Below are 16,392 nucleotides of genomic sequence, written 5' to 3'. Positions count from 1 at the left end.
ATATACCAGTGATGCCCTCCGATACCCAGCGTCCCGAGCACCGACTGGTGGGTAGATTAAAGAGAGAAACTTGCAAACGGCACTTCGGCATCCCGACAGTACCGCTACTGAAACCGTCATCCCGCCCAAGGAGGGGGGCAGCTGATGCGCAATATATATGCCCTCGGTCCAATGGTAACTCACGGGAGACATAATACTTGCGCGCTAACCACATATACACCGGAACACCAATACTGTATGAGTGCGTCTAAAATAATTATTAAATTAATTATTACCGTACCGATTTTCCAAAAATTACCGTGGGAAATATACCAGTTTTCACATTTACCATCCCACATATTTTCCTTTAACAAACCCGATACGAAAACATCGATAACAATAAAACAATAATTTTTCTCGTAACACAAGGTCCAACAAATAATATACCACGGGCATAATTACAAAAATTAAACCACCAAATTAAACAAATATTTTCTCAAAATATTTAAACCAATTATGCTAAAAAAAATAGTATAAAAACCACACACAATTAATTAATGAAAATACCTTACTCATGCGTAATAAATACAATTAAATCACAATAATAAAAATCGGGGTTTCTGAATAACCCAAAATTCCATTTAGCACCAATAAACATACACATACGTATAAAATAATATTTTTTCCTGATTATATTTAAATTCCACCACATGAGCATAAATTCCAGATATCAATTTAACACCACATAAATATAATTAATTGCCCAAAATAGTTTTCAAGGTGGGTCACTCATCTGGAGCACGCAATTAACCTAAGATCCTCCCTGGGATCAATTCCATGACTCATCCGTGCTCCTAGAACACAATTCACACGCAGTCAAATAAATTAATATTTTATTCGGGTAAATAATACCCGGTACCAGGGGGGTTAAATACAAACGTTATCCAAAATTGACAAATTATATGTCTATGGAAAGCTTGTGACATGAGGATCACATTACCGACCTCCATTGAGTTTAATTCGACCGCCGGAATTTGGCCGAAAAGATTCGGCCGAGATTCAATTCCTCGTATCTCGCAAACTGTTTCGAATTTTTGAAATTGAAGGCCATATTTGGGATCAAAAGACCCAAAATAGGGGGAAAGGAGGTTTAATTTGGACTGGTTTGGCCGGAATACAGTGGAATCACCGGAAAATTTCAAGCCGCCGCCGCCGACTTCACCGGTTCGATCTGGGCACGTCGCCGGCCAGCTGGCAGCCAAATTTGGCTGGTGAGCTTGCCGGCGTGTGGTCTTGGATGGTGGTCGGCGCGTGACTCCTCCCGGTGGCCGGTGAGAACAAAAACGGTGAGGCCGAGAGGGAGAAAGGAAAGGAAAGGAAAGGAAGAAGAAAAGAAGAAGGAAGAAGAAGAAGAAGAAGGAGAAGAAATTCCCCCCGTGTCCCCCCCCTTTTTTCCCCACGTGGGGAGAAGAATAGAAAAAGAAAAAGAAAAAGAAAAAGAAAAAGGAAAATAAAATAATTAAATAATATTAAAAAATAATATTATTATATAAAATAACAATAATAAAATAATAGGGTATTAAGCATGGTTGACATGTGGCATCTTAACATGGTGACACATGGTCACATTTATTAAGTCACACGTTGCACATCGTTACACGTTTAAAAAATAATATTAAAATAATACAGTATTTGAAAAACTCTACAAGTTCATAACTTTCAAACCCCATGTCCAAATCGGACATGCCACTAGTCTACGGACTCGTATAGACTAGTACTTCACAACCATGCATAAGTCAAAGCTCAACTTTGCATGAATAAAAAGTCAACTCGGGCACCCCTTGGACAGTTTGGATCCCAACTTGTTTTGCTCATAACTTTCAAACCGTAGCTCCGTTTTCGACGTGCTACTAGTCTATGAACTCGTGCCAATGTGTACTTCGTAATGGTACCTCAGTCAACCTAGAATTCCATCCGAGTCAAAAAGTCAACTTTTGACCTCTTCGGTCAACGATCAAAGTCAAAGTCAACGGTCAACGGTTAACCTCGGTAAAAGTTGGAAAACTTCCATTGTACTTTGGGACGGGGTGTTACAAGGCGACCCTTCTTGAAGAGAATGCGTCACCTGTTCTCTCAGTCAAAAAAAAAAAAAACTTTTCAAAAGGCATGCAAATTTTATAAAGAATAAAAGTGTACTTGAAAAACAGAAAAATAAATTGTAATCTTTGATATTTTGCTTCGCATTTTTAAAAAATATTTTCAATTTTTATTTGTAGATGAAAAATAAAAAATTAATCAAAGAAAAAAAATAAAATTGAAAAAAAAGGCGCGTTTTTGCCATTTTTTGAAAATTTTTGACCCGTTTTAAAATTTTTACGCGCCCCTTTGGATCCCTTCACTTTTTTAAAACTACATCAAGTACACTACCTAATAGATATTAGATTTGGAAGCAATCTAAGAGAGACTTGAAGAGTAGGATATTTCGGGTTTGATTTTTCATTTGCCTATGTTGCCATCGACCGAGAAGCTGGATTTCTCTGTGTCGCCCTCATGATTTTCTGGGTTTCTTCTTTCTTTGTCTCCATTGTTTAGTTTTCTTTGTGGTTGGCGAAGACATGAGGTGGGATGTTTTTTTTTTCTCTTTTTTTTTTGTTTTTTTTTAATATTTTAACCACAGATTAGGTTAATTGGGTTTTATTAATCTTACTTTCGTAGAAATTTTGTTTGTGATATTGCTTTACATTGTTTTGCTAAGTTCAACAAGTATTTTATGTTGAAAATCAACTTGATTCGAGATAGTCTGTTGTTTTAACTTCACCACAACATCGTACTTTTGTTGAAGAAGATGTTCTTGGAGATACTGCGATGGCTCACAATCGGTTTGTCATATAGTTGTCAAGTATCAATGAAAATGATAATGAGGATGAATGTGAGAGTGACTATGTTTGTAATGACAGGAAGGGGAGAAATGTGCCTTGCCAAATCTTAAGAACAATGGTAATATTTTTTAAATTTTCATTTACTAAATTACAAATTTAATAATGATTAATATTTTATTTATTTTGCATAAATGTTAATAACTTTTTTAATTTTTTCATACGCAGTATGAAGGTGTAATATTATCAAGAGGACGTCAACTTCCATCTTAATGAGCATGTATTCATGGAAGTTTAATTAATATTAAATTTGTTATGAAAAAATACAATAGTTTACAAACTATGTAAAAATATATCAATGAGATAATATGTAATTTATTTGGTAATTAATTTATTATGATAAAATATTTATTTTAAATTTTTGTATTCTAATTATTTTGGATGAAGGTGGTTTTAGTTTTTTTGTATTTTAATTATTTTTATATTTTTACTATTTTAATCACTTTTCAAAGAATTGGAAAAAAATTTAAAAAAAAGAAGGGACGACGTATTAACAAATAATGCATCGCTAAAAATCTGATGGAAAAATTGATGCATTTGATAAATGCGTCACTAAAAGTGTTGATGCATCGCTAAATAGGCGATTCTATTAATGAGTCATTAAATAGTCAACTCTATTAATGCGTTGCTAAATAGACAACTCTATTAATGTGTCGCTAAATAGGCAATTCTATTAATGTATAGCTAAATAGGCGACGAATATATTTAGCGACGCTATATAAAATAATCGCTAATATATTTTCATCGATATTGTGGTGAAGCATCGCTAAATAATGCGTCGCTATAAGTGGATTGATAGAATACGTCGCTAAAAGTCAATATGCATCGCTAAAAACTCAAAGATAGGCGACTTTCATACTACGTCGCTTGTTGTCTTATGGATTTAGTATAACAGTCCAGTCCACCCGTATGAAATATTATTCGCTTTGGGTTCAGCCCGTACGGTTTTAAAAGGCCTCTCAGTGGTTAGGGGTCCCGCCCCTTCACCTGCCAGTTCCACTAGCCCGGGTCTCTCAGGCCCAACCGAGATATAGTCAGCTTTGGAAGCTAGGTGATGAACCCAATCCTACCTTTCACGGTTTTACGTTCCCTGTCAGGAAGGCCTCTCAAGGGAAAGGTATCCACACCCTCTTATAAGGCATGCTTCGTTCCCCATTCCAATCGATATGGGATCTCACATTTAGCGACAGGACGTTAAGCGACGCTGTGAGATACGTCGTTATTTATTTTGTACGACATATTTATTGCATCATTTATCAATGCGATTCTAGTAGTGGATGCAAAATGCCATAATCATTGCAGTTTTTTTTTTATGCAAAGTGCACAAGTAACATATAAGCATCAATTGAAAAATCCAATATTATAGTCTCATTGTTTTAAACCTTTACATAGTTCATGATTTACGGATTAACGCCATACTTTTGTGTAGTATCAATTGACCTTAGGATTTCAATTGTAGCAATCAGCTCTCTAAACTCTATATTTGTGTCTATTAATCATTTTTGCATATTAAAAAGGCTTAATCATATTTGTAGATAATTAATTTGGGTTAGTTAAAGAAAATAAAAGAGAAAAATTACCCAAAACAAATAGAGCAAAAATAATTTTATATTTCTCCGATATTTCTTTAAAAGAGTTATAACATTGTGACGCTTTCATAATCACTCAATATCATAGTATGATAGTTACTCGCTCATGATATTATTTGAAACCCTTTAAGCATGATTTCTAAAGCAACTCTGCATAGTGGAAGACCATTTTCTTTTCATTTCTAAAAACTTTAAATTATCTTGTCAAAGGTATGACAAAGAACCAATCCACTCATACTACTAAGGGTGAAAGTTAAGTAATTCTCGCTTCATTTGTATAAGCAAAAGCATTATATAAGCATTATATAATTTCCACCACACACATGCAACCCAATAAAACATATCAACATACAGTTAAAATGCATTGATTTTGGCTCCAAAAAATAAAACCCGAAAATATTAGTATTCTAAGAAATAGATTAGTATTCAATAATTACGCTGTACCATCTGTAAGATCCATTAACTTAATATTTTCAATGTCATAATCAAAAAAATTTCCAAAATATCTAGTAAAAACAGAATAAAAGCAGATTTAGAAGGCCGAATGGAACAAAAAGTAAAAGAAGATTTAAGGAGCGGAATGATCATCATCACCTGATGAGGTTGTTGTTTTAGTTGTCTCAGTGAGCCAGTGAGAAGTAGAGGAATGGGAAGAGTGGTGAGAAGAAGAAGAAGAGGAGCAAGGAGCAAGGAGTTTGTTGTAGACTTGCTTGCCGACCAGATAGACGCTGAAGGCGATGACTCCGAGGCCAAGATCGGGAAGGGTCCGACGGAGTTGATTGCTCAACCTCGGATGCTTCCTCCACTTGTCCCTCCTCCTGAAGAACTTTCTGATTGACCCAAGCAGTTTCGCCATGCTCTCTCACTTTCTCTTCATCTTCTTCTTTGTGCTTCATTGAGGGGAAAAATGGAATACTCTTTCCACTTTCCAATATATGTTGGGCTTTGGCTGGGTTGTACTGGCTTGGCTTTGGTTTACTACTTCTGTTGGTACAGAATTTGAGAGAGAGAACTTGAATGTAAGAAAGGGTTGCTAGTAAAAGAGAGAGGGAAATTGACTGTGAAATGTGGCAGGTGGGATACTAGTAAGAGAGGGAGAGGAATTGTACGTGTTGTATGGGTTAAGGGTATAGTTGGAATAATGAAAAGAAGGTGGGTAAATAAAAAAAGGTTTGAAAGGAAAGCGATAGTTTTTATTTTTATTAAAGCCTTCAAAACACGAGTGTTAGGCCAAATTCCTCTATTATTTATCTCACATGTCAACTTGTAATTTTGATGGATCACTCTCCTTTTAACCTAGGTATCCCCCGCGCTTGGCCTGGGATAGTCGTATTTGACTCGGCTTTTTCTGGGGACTGGCAGAATGGGTCTGAGGTTGGAGTTGCCTGAACTAGCGAATGGGCTTGTTGCCTATAATTGTCTGAACAACCCCAGTTATTGGGACAATCATAACTGGCGCAACATCCTCGACAATTAGAATATGCTTAAGACCTGGAACTACTTGAACATACCCAACAAGTAGGACCATCACAATGTTTTTGTGGCCCAGGATCTCCTTAGTCTAGGGCTTGGGAGTCGGGGCCCTTTGGAGGTTCTTGAGCCTTGGGCCCATTTTGCTGATCCTGAGTGTAGGATTTGTTCTGGGGGGAATTTAGCCCAATACCCACAAAAATAGAGGGCTAATGATATTTACCCCTTCTTCGTCAAGTTTTTTTTATCTACCCCTTGCTTCCTATTTTGCCCCTACTAAAACAAAAAATTACTTTACTTTTCCTTTTCTCATTCTTAAAGCCAATAATTCCGGGTTCCTGCACCTCTGCTTTCCTTTCTTTCTTCTTGCCTGAGAAAACCCACAAATAATCCCATTAAAAATCCTGCTCAACCTCTTTTTTCCTTTCCCCCATGAAAAATCAAATTTACACCTTTTTGATTGTTCACGAAAATCCCTTTAGAGAAATTATGCTAAGGAACGAAAATCCCAAAATCTCTGAAAAATTTCTCAAATTGGCCAAAAAAATACGATGACTGTAGACCTTCGATAATTCCCGAGGAAATCGTCGGTAACCAACACATACCCTATGGAAAAATTACCGACGGTTTCATCGGTAATTCCCGAGGGTGTACAGTCCACAACATTTTACCAATTTTTTAGGCCCCACAAGTCCCATAACGTGTGTTGAATGCAAAAACATAGCAAATAGGGATTCTAAAATTATGCTAAGTAGAGAAAATCCCAAAATTTCATAAAAGTGTATCAAATTTTGCAAAAAATTTGGATGACTGTTCACCCTCGGTATATCCCGAGGAAATCGTCGATAGCCAACACATACCCTCTGGAAAAATTACCGACAGTTTCGTCGGTAATTCCCGAGGGTGTACAGTCCATAACAGTTTACCAATTTTTTGGGCCCCACAAGTCCCATAACGTGTGTTGAATGCAAAAACATGGCAAATAGGGATTCTAAAATTATACTAAGGAGAGAAAATCCCAAAATTTCATAAAAGTGTCTCAAATTTTGCAAAAAATTTGGATGACTGTTCACCCTCGGTAATTCCCGAGGAAATCATCAGTAACCAACAAATACCCTCTGGAAAAATTACCGACGGTTTCGTCGGTAATTCCCGAGGGTGTACAGTCCATAACATTTTTACCAATTTTTTGGGCCCCACAAGTCCCATAACGTGTGTTGAATGCAAAAACATGGCAAATAGGGATTCTAAAATTATATTAAGTAGAGAAAATCCCAAAATTTCATAAAAGTGTATCAAATTTTGCAAAAAATTTGGATGACTGTTCACCCTTGGTAATTCCCGAGGAAATCGTCGGTAACCAACAAATACCTTCTGGAAAAATTACCGACGGTTTCATCGGTAATTCCCGAAGGTGTACAGTCCATAATATTTTACCAATTTTTTGGGCCCCACAAGTCCCATAACGTGTGTTGAATGCAAAAATATGGCAAATAGGGATTCTAAAATTATACTAAGTAGAGAAAATCCCAAATTTCATAAAAGTGTATCAAATTTTGCAAAAAATTTGGATGACTGTTCATCCTCGGTAATTCCCGAGGAAATCGTCGGTAACCAACAAATACTCTTTGGAAAAATTACCGACGGTTTCGTCGGTAATTCCCGAAGGTGTACAGTCCATAACATTTTACCAATTTTTTGGACCCCACAAGTCCCATAACATGTGTTGAATGCAAAAACATGGCAAATAGGGATTCTAAAATTATACTAAGTAGAGAAAATCACAAAATTTCATAAAAGTGTCTCAAATTTTGCAAAAAAATTGGATGACTGTTCACCTTCGGTAATTCCCGAGGAAATCGTCGGTAACCAACACATACCCTCTGGAAAAGTTACCGACGGTTTCGTCGGTAATTACCGAGTGTGTACAGTCCATCACATTTTACAAGTTTTTTGGGCCCCACAAGTCCCATAACGTGTGTTGAATGCGAAAACATGCAAAATAGGGATTCTAAAATTATACTAAGGAGAGAAAATCCCAAAATTTCCTAAACGTGTCTCAAATTTTGCAAAAAAATGTGATGACTGTTCACCCTCGGTAAATACCGACGAAACCGTCGATAATTTTTCCAGAGGGTATGTGGTTGGTTACCGACAGTTTCCTCGGGAATTACCGAGGGGGTACAGTCATCCAATTTTTTTGTAAAATTTGAGAAACGTTTATGAAATTTTGGGATTTTCTCTCCTTAGCATAATTTTAGAATCCCTATTTTGCATGTTTTTGCATTCAACACACGTTATGGGACTTGTGGGGTCCAAAAAATTGGTAAAATGTTATGGACTGTACACCCTCGGGAATTATCGACGAAACCGTCGGTAATTTTTCCATAGGGTATGTGTTGGTTACCGAAGATTTCCTCGGGAATTATCGAAGGTCTACAGTCATCGTATTTTTTTGGCCAATTTGAGAAATTTTTCAGAGATTTTGGGATTTTCTCTCCTTAAGATCAATTTATAATCCATATGTTGCATGTTTTTTCATTTAACACACGTAAGGGGACTTTTGGGGCCTAAAAAATTGGTAAAATGTAATTGCCATAGGGGTTTCTGTAATTACCGATAAAACTTTGGTATTTTTTGAAGCAAAAACAAATTGAACGTTGTCATTTTTTAATGCCGTTTGATCGCTTACTTTGTTAGAATTTATCATTAATAATGCTACATTTAGCATGTTATTGGTTGGAACACATATGATTGAAGTTGTCGGATGGAATTGTGGTGATTCTTTTACGACGGTGTACAAAGAAACTTAGTTGGCCAATTTGTCAGAAGATTGCACTGGGGACCGCAAGAGGATTGGCTTATTTGCATTATGGGGCTCAACCTGGAATTATCCACAGAGACATAAAAGCTAATAATATACTTTTGGATGAGATGTTTGAAGCCAAGGTGGTGGATTTTGGACTTGCAAAGTTCACACCTGAGGGAATGACACATTTGAGCACCAGGGTTGCTGGAACTATGGGATATGTGCCCCAAAGTACGCCTTATATGGACAGTTGACAGAGACAAGTGATGTATATAGCTTTGGTGCTGTGCTTCTTGAGCTTCTAAGTTGGAAGAAAGCTCTTCTTGTTGGTAATGAGGATCAACCCTCCCTTGTGACTGATTAGGCTTGGTCATTAGTGCGTGATGGCAGAGCTTTAGATGTCATTGAAGATGATATGCCAGACAAAAGTCCACCTCAGGTTTTAGAGAAGTATGTATTAGTTGCAATTCTTTGTTCTCATCCGCAGTTGTATGCTAGGCCAACAATGGATCAGGCTATGAAAATGTTGGAAACGGACATGTCAATTCCCTCCACTCCAAAATGGCAAATTCCTCTGGTAGCTAAGCTTAGTGACATTGAAAGATCTGTGAGCACTAGCGGATCGGGTACGGTCGTGAGTCCTAGAGGTTATAGTTCATATACATATGAAAGTGATCGCTCTTTGGAACTCAAGGAAGAAAGTCGAACTTTAGGTTCCCAAGTAGAAGAGCTGTCATAGTCGGAAGGGGCAAGTTTGGGCTCCAATATTGGAAGTCGGGGTTTGTATAACTTGACGTGAGAGATAAATTGGTGGTGTTTGTTTCACTCTCCACTAATTTTTATGCTTACCCTTCGTTTGGTTCTTGGCTTACACTGCAAGGTTCTTTGAGTCTAGACTTTGCATCTCTCATTGTAAAGATTAAGATAGATGCATTATAGAGTTGATTCTTTGAATTGAAATAGTGTGAACTGGGTACAGAAGTTTTGCTGTTAGTTGAGCATAATGTCTTACTTAATGAAACCATTTTGTGTTTGGAAGTTTGATGATTTGCAAATGCAAAGATGCTAACATAGCAGTTGTACCATAGTTCATACCCTACTCCAGATAATAGGGTTGTATGTAATAGTTATATCCTACATATTCTTTTCTGTTTTTGTAATTTTGGTGTCTCTTCATAAGGAAATTTTAAGTAATCAACTTGGAGCTGTGCCTTTTTTATGAATGTTTTCTTGTTACTTTTTCTGCCTTTTATGTAAAGCCCTTCACACGGTGCTGACTTAAACATTTAGGATCTATTTTGTTGTTACAGCCTGTACTTATGTATATGAGGACAAAAGGGTTCAAATACTAACTCATCTCCATGTCATGATCTGTTGTCCTTATCGTATTTAGCTTATTCTTAGGTGATCCAGAGGGTGACTGATAGTGAATTTGGCGACTCCTTTGTGTGTACCTATCTCCATCCCTCCCATACTTGTTCAGTGGGTTAATCATTTTGCAAATTTAGGTTATTTCACTTGCAAATTTAGGTAATTACCGAAACCCCTATGGTTATCACATTTTACCAATTTTTTGGCCCCCACAAGTCTCCTAATGTGTGTTATATGCAACAACATGCAAAATATACTTTCTTCAATGATCCTAAGGAGAAAAAACCCCAAAAGTTCAGAAAAAAATCTCAAATTGGCAAAAAAAATTTATTACCATCGAACCTTCGGTAATTACCGATACAACCTACAGTAATGTTATGTGATTGCCACAGGAGTTTTGGTAATTACCGATAAAACTTACGGTAATTTTTCAAGCATAGACAAATTGATTATCATAGGTTGTATCGATAATTACCAAAGACCCCACGGTAATTAAATTGGTAAAATGTGATTGCCATAGGGGTTTATTTATGGTATGGTATGTTATGTAGTTTTAGAAACATTGTAATTTTTTCAGTATTTGGTTAATAAAGGAATTAGCCTAGGAATTTTGCTTTTTTTGCTTGTACTTGACAGTCTCAAAAGTGTATAGAACATTGGGGTATTATTATTTTATTTTGTTTAAGAAGTTATAAAATTCTTGAGAATGGTTCAGATTATATTAGTAACAAAAATTAGGTATCCATCATGTTGGTGTGGGGTCATCCAACAGCGTTTTTTTTTATTTTTTCGTGGATTAATAAAGTTTTTATTGAATATTTCTAGTGCTCGATCATGAACTTTCTTTGTGTATGACATTGGAATTGGATTGCACCTTGTTATTTATTGTTTCTAGTGTTGGTTTGATCACATGTACCTAGCCATCGCATTAATTAACCATTTCTTTTATATATAAATAAATTATATGTTTATTTTCCTTTCTAGGTACTTCTTTATATCTATTTATGCATAAAACAACACAATGGGAAAGGCAAATATCAAGAGATACTTTCTAATAATTCGATGATAATATATTCATAATTATCATGATTAGATTCATCCTCAGTTTTCTTAATTATACAATAATGATAAAAATAAAAATAAAAACTTTGATTTAGAAAGCAAATGGTAAGGTCACGCTTAAAGCACCACAACCACAAAAGAAGCTGGGAGTGTCCAACTGGCTGCTTTAGTACTTCACCAATCAGTACAAGAGGATGATAAAACCTAAAAACCATAAATTTTTGGTACAAATTTTTCAATCACAGCCATATAACTTCCATAAGGCTTTAGGTTCCTTAACCTTTTGAGTGGATGTGGGAATATAACGTCCAAATTTATAGCATCTTCTTTGATAATGTTAGAGAGAAAAAGAAATTATTCTGATAGGGGCATGAACTACGTCGACAAGGCAACCTGTCCTCGTCGGTCTCTTTTACTTCAATCATCTTTTTATTTTTATTTTTATATTTGCTGCTACAAGCAATTGCCTTTTCTATATGCCAAGAGAACTTCTCTTTTTATTCCCTCCATAGAACTTCTCTTTTTATTCCCTCCATAGAAAGTGTCTGCGTAACCATATAACATAGAAAAAGATACGCAGTAACTTTACGACCTCACACTTGTTGGAGAATTTAAGTATAAGCTGATAAAACACTTCCAAAGATTATAAAAATAAAAAACCACCACAGGCTTCAAGACGTATCATTCTAGTACTAGCCAATACTCAGATTGAAAATCAGATAAGACATAGCATCAACATACAAAAATAGTACTATTGATCCTCTGATTTGCAGGTCCAACCAACAAATAGTACACGGAAAAATCGACTAAGATGTGTCAACAATGATGAAATAAAATGACAATGCATAATAACCAGCATGGCAGGTGAACCATACCTATAAAAAGGTAAGCAGCACTGTTCCAAGCCCAAAGAGATTCCAACCAATTCCAGAAATCACCCACATCAATGCTGCTAAAACCTTCAAATGCACCTTTGGAAACCATAAATGTTGCTGGTGGAAATCCCATAAATCCCAAAACAAGATTACGAGATACTCTTGAAAAGTTTCTCAAACTCGGAACTCTAAGATCAAGCTTCAAGGGATGAGGCGTAAACATATTGGGACAATAAGTAAAACCCAAATTTCTGCTGTAGCAAAGTTAATGACTAACATGAGACATAAACCAATGAAGGCAACTGAGATAGTCACTGATTTCAACATAATCAGCTGCTGGAATACCAAATTTCCATTGGGGGTTTAAGGATCTAGCCACTTGTCCTGCTAATTCGAATTATTCTCTCAAAATCTTTAGCCATTTGGAGTCAAGTACAGACCACATCTTGTCCACCTTTGCCCACAACCCTTGCCTATGTACAGCTAAATAGTTCACAATATTGATGAGGTCAAGGTTTGGCATCTACCCATTTGATGCCTCGGCATAGATGCTAAGGCTGTCCTCAGATTGTTCCTTTTTATCCACAACCTTAATGACAAAGGCTGCAGCCATAGTCCCAGCATGTCGAAATTCATCGTATATCTTCCTTTCAGCAATTGGGCTCTCTTCCACTTCATGCACATTATCGATTTCAAGACATATTTCCACATCTGCTGTGCGCAATCTGGTAAATAGTGGTGTGTGATATTCTCTTAGCCATGCAGCAACTGCTGCATATTCTCCATGCTGGGAATCAGCACCCAGCCAAATAAGATCCTTGGCCAGCCAAGTGACACGGGTGAGCAAGGAAAATACCGAGTATGCAATGCCCAAAGACAAAGCCTCGCCCTGATTAATTTTCGATGAATTGTAAGGTGTTACAAGGACACTTGCTTCCTTCCCATCACCACGTGGTGCTCTTATTATTCCAACATTGGTACTGAACAACTGATATTCTGTTCAGTTTTTCCAGAATCTGGACCAGAAAAAAAATGCAGTGGACGAAACTGAACAGCCTGAGGCCGGAACTTGTGATAGTTAACTTCGGCACCCAAGTCTGACATATACTGTGCTATCAGTCTTTACCTCTCTCTGAATCAAAAGATTTAAGAGAGAACCAAGTAAGAACACACTTGCATAGGATTTCTTCTTTCCCTAGGTTATCTACATTATTAAGTCAAGCTAAGGGAAGCAATAAAAACGCATTTGCAACAGAGAACACAAAAAATATCCCAGGAAATAGGAGAGGTCCCATAGTGCAAAGTGCATATAATTTCCTGCAACTGTTTTGCTAAATGTCTTGAGAAAGTTGAATAACAACGTATTAGAATCTCTAATGCACTAAGTTACAGCAATAACACCTTTAATATACATCAGCAACACAGAGAAAGAATTAAAAAGAAACATTAAATTTGTTTAACCAAATTTCCAAAGCATGTAAAGAGAAACACAGTTTAACTCACATCAAATCCCCTAGATACATGAGCTTGGCTACGACAAGTTGATCTAGATACTTAGAAAACCAAGCTAACTTCAATCTTATTGTTCAACAATCTTAGAGGTGGGTACCCTTATATATATATATATATATATATATGCATGTCCAGTAATAATCATATAAAGATTTAGAAAATTTGCTAACATAGTATAGAGGATTATTCAGTGCTAGAGCTATAAAACTATTTTAAAGTAATTTTCTAAAAAAAGGAACTAGCATTGTTTCATACTGAAGATGCAAAATTGAAGCGGTTAAATTAGAATTCACAGAATTAAACCGAATAAGGAAGCACATACATTCCTGCACCTCGAGATTTGGAATTGAGAGCAATTACGTCCTTCACCCATTTATTTGCCTCCGATACATCCTGACTGGAGAGCATGGGATTCCCAGAACCTGTTCAAGTTAACATTAAAAATAATTCGAAACAATCACCACAGTTAAGCAAACTTTAACTACACTTTGATTTTTATTTTATGGTTTTTACAAGGAATTGAAATTGACCTGGCATGAGGGCATTTTCGGATATGTAAGTGTTCTTGGCAAGAACCGGAAGCAGCAAAAGAGGCAAAACTCCAGCAGTGCAGCAAACAATGCTGAAAGCACCCAAAAAGGAGAAGGAAAAATCCCACGTCTAATCAGAATATTTCCAGCACCATATTAAAAATTGGATCTCAGTCGATTAAGAAAACCAACAACATACAAATAATAAAGAAGAAAGAGTACCTGAAGAGGAGGCTGTGTGAGAGAGGAGCAGGCTCTGGGTTTTTTGGGGGAAGTGTGAGGAAGGAGAAGAGAAGAGCCGACTCTAGGAAGGAGAAGATAGGAGCCGGCTCTGGGGTTTTTTGGAGAAGGGTGAGGAAGGAGAAGAAGGGTGAGGAAGGAGAAGAGAAGAAAAGCACCTCGAAGGAAGTGAAAGAATGACAGGCAAAAAGTAAAATTTGATATCAAGGGTACTTTAGGAATATTCAAAAAGAAGAGGGCAAAACAAAAATAAATCATGAATCGGTGGCATATATCGTTAACCCCCTTTCAAAAGGGGTAATGGACTAAATTCCCCTTTGTTCTGGCTGTCTCAATTTCTGAACCAGTTCAAACTATCCTAGGCACGAGGCCCGTTCGGGTAGTACCAGGTGCTGGGTCAATCGGGCTGTCTTGTGCCTCTTTAACTGTCATCTTCTTTGAAGACCCAAAAACATAAATAGTCAGGGCACATTGACTCATAACGAAGTCATCACCTTATAACCTAGTATTTCCCAAAACATTTTACTTATCCAGGACATTTTGACTAATCGATCTTTTGTTTCTTTGTTATGTTTGTTCGTTTTTTCATGTTGAGCTCAAAATAATATATACATCTCAAATTTTTTTATTAATTTTTTTCCAATTCATACTATTTTCCCAGTAACCAAAACCCAATCCAAACTTTGGAAAATCAGATTCTCTCTAAAATGGCTCCTACCCATATTATTTGCTTAGGCATAAACAAAATTTGGATTTTGGGATGTGCATTTGGGTTATAAGTTAAATTAATTAATAATATTTGATTTGATTTAATTTATTTTTACTACTTTAGTAATTTATTAAGTTATAAACTAAATTTATTTATTTTTTTAAAAATTAAAAACCCATTATCGACAGATTTATTTCAACAGTAAATAACATTTGATTTGCAATGTATCCAAATCAGAACTGATTTCTTGGATTGTATGGATTTAAGCTTTCATTGTAACCCATCATCATGAATTGGGTTGTCTCATCTGGCAGCCCATACTGGTCGATATATACACCATGTATATAAGTATATTCCAGTGAATACAAAATAAAGCAAATGCAAGTTGAGCTTTCTATGTAACTAAATTTCATTCAAGAACTTCCTTCTGAATTTATGAAGCCCTTGCCAGTAAATGGAGTTTTAGGCTTGACGGCTGGGAGGTTTTAAATGTCCATGAGCTTTTTGAGTTTTGTGTTAACCTAACTGCATTTTCGAATTTTGGAGTTTTGGGAATGGAATTGGCCCTTACCTTTGGCAACTCTCTTTTATTGTATATGGAATTTTAGGAAAGGATTGCTTTTTGAAGGAAGGAGAAGTGTGCTTGACCTTATCAATCATTTTGAAGGATTAATGGAGGATTTTCTTGCAACTGGGTAATGGTGCAGAATCCCCCTTATCTGTCTCAAAGAAAGTGGAGAAGTGGAGGGTTCCAGCTAAAGGGTGGTTCAAAGTGAACGTTGATGCAGCAGTTAAAGGACAATGTATGGCTCTTGCTATGCTGGTCAGAAATGATGAAAGAGCTATTATTCTTTTAGATTCCTCTCACTGTAATTCAGTGACCCTTTTGAAGCTGAGGTGTGGCCATATATAGAGTGAGTGTTTGGACTTGTTTTCGAGAAGAATTGGAAGAAAATGGTCTGGTCCTCTGTGCGTCGATGGTTGTCAATGAAATTCTGAATCAGGCTGATTCTTGTGGGTTGACAACTCGATATGGCTTACTTCAAATAAAGCAGAGGTTTTGCTCTAGAGGGTGGAACATATAGTGGAATGCTAGATCTTCTAATCAGTTAGCAGACTTGGTAGCCGAGTATTATCTAGACCAGGGTGTTCCCTTTTATTTTGATGTATCTAACTTAGGCTCTTTCCCCGTGACCTTGCTAATATAGCAGCTTTGGCCCCTCAGAGAAGGAGCAGTAGCTTGTAATCCTCCGCTTCTGGAGGCTTTTTGTGCTCAATGCAGGTTTTTATTCACCCAAAAAAAAAAAAAA

At 36.5% G+C, this 16,392-nt stretch overlaps 1 protein-coding gene and 2 pseudogenes across 1 annotated transcript; 1 reads left to right on the top strand and 2 right to left on the bottom strand.

Moving 5' to 3' along the window:
• Positions 1-5,072: 5,072 nt before the first annotated feature.
• Positions 5,073-5,360, bottom strand: LOC112491771 (NADH dehydrogenase [ubiquinone] 1 beta subcomplex subunit 3-B-like). The gene has a single exon (XM_025074221.2). It carries the CDS (start codon positions 5,358-5,360, stop codon positions 5,073-5,075), a length of 288 nt encoding a protein of 95 aa, XP_024929989.1.
• Positions 5,361-5,867: 507 nt separating this feature from the next.
• On the top strand, positions 5,868-9,522 carry LOC125420578 (probable LRR receptor-like serine/threonine-protein kinase RKF3; annotated as a pseudogene).
• A 2,373-nt stretch (positions 9,523-11,895) lies between these two features.
• Positions 11,896-14,669, bottom strand: LOC107415845 (GPI transamidase component GAA1-like; annotated as a pseudogene).
• Positions 14,670-16,392: the final 1,723 nt, after the last annotated feature.

The sequence above is a fragment of the Ziziphus jujuba genome, chromosome 2 (genome assembly GCF_031755915.1).
Source record: "Ziziphus jujuba cultivar Dongzao chromosome 2, ASM3175591v1".
Taxonomy (NCBI): domain Eukaryota; kingdom Viridiplantae; phylum Streptophyta; class Magnoliopsida; order Rosales; family Rhamnaceae; genus Ziziphus; species Ziziphus jujuba.
Note: the sequence above shows the minus strand (reverse complement) of the source record. Positions and strands in the feature narration are given on the sequence as shown.

Bases quoted from the DNA above. Each gene is read 5' to 3' on its own strand.
- LOC112491771 (XM_025074221.2), bottom strand. From the start codon at position 5,360: ATGGCGAAACTGCTTGGGTCAATCAGAAAGTTCTTCAGGAGGAGGGAC.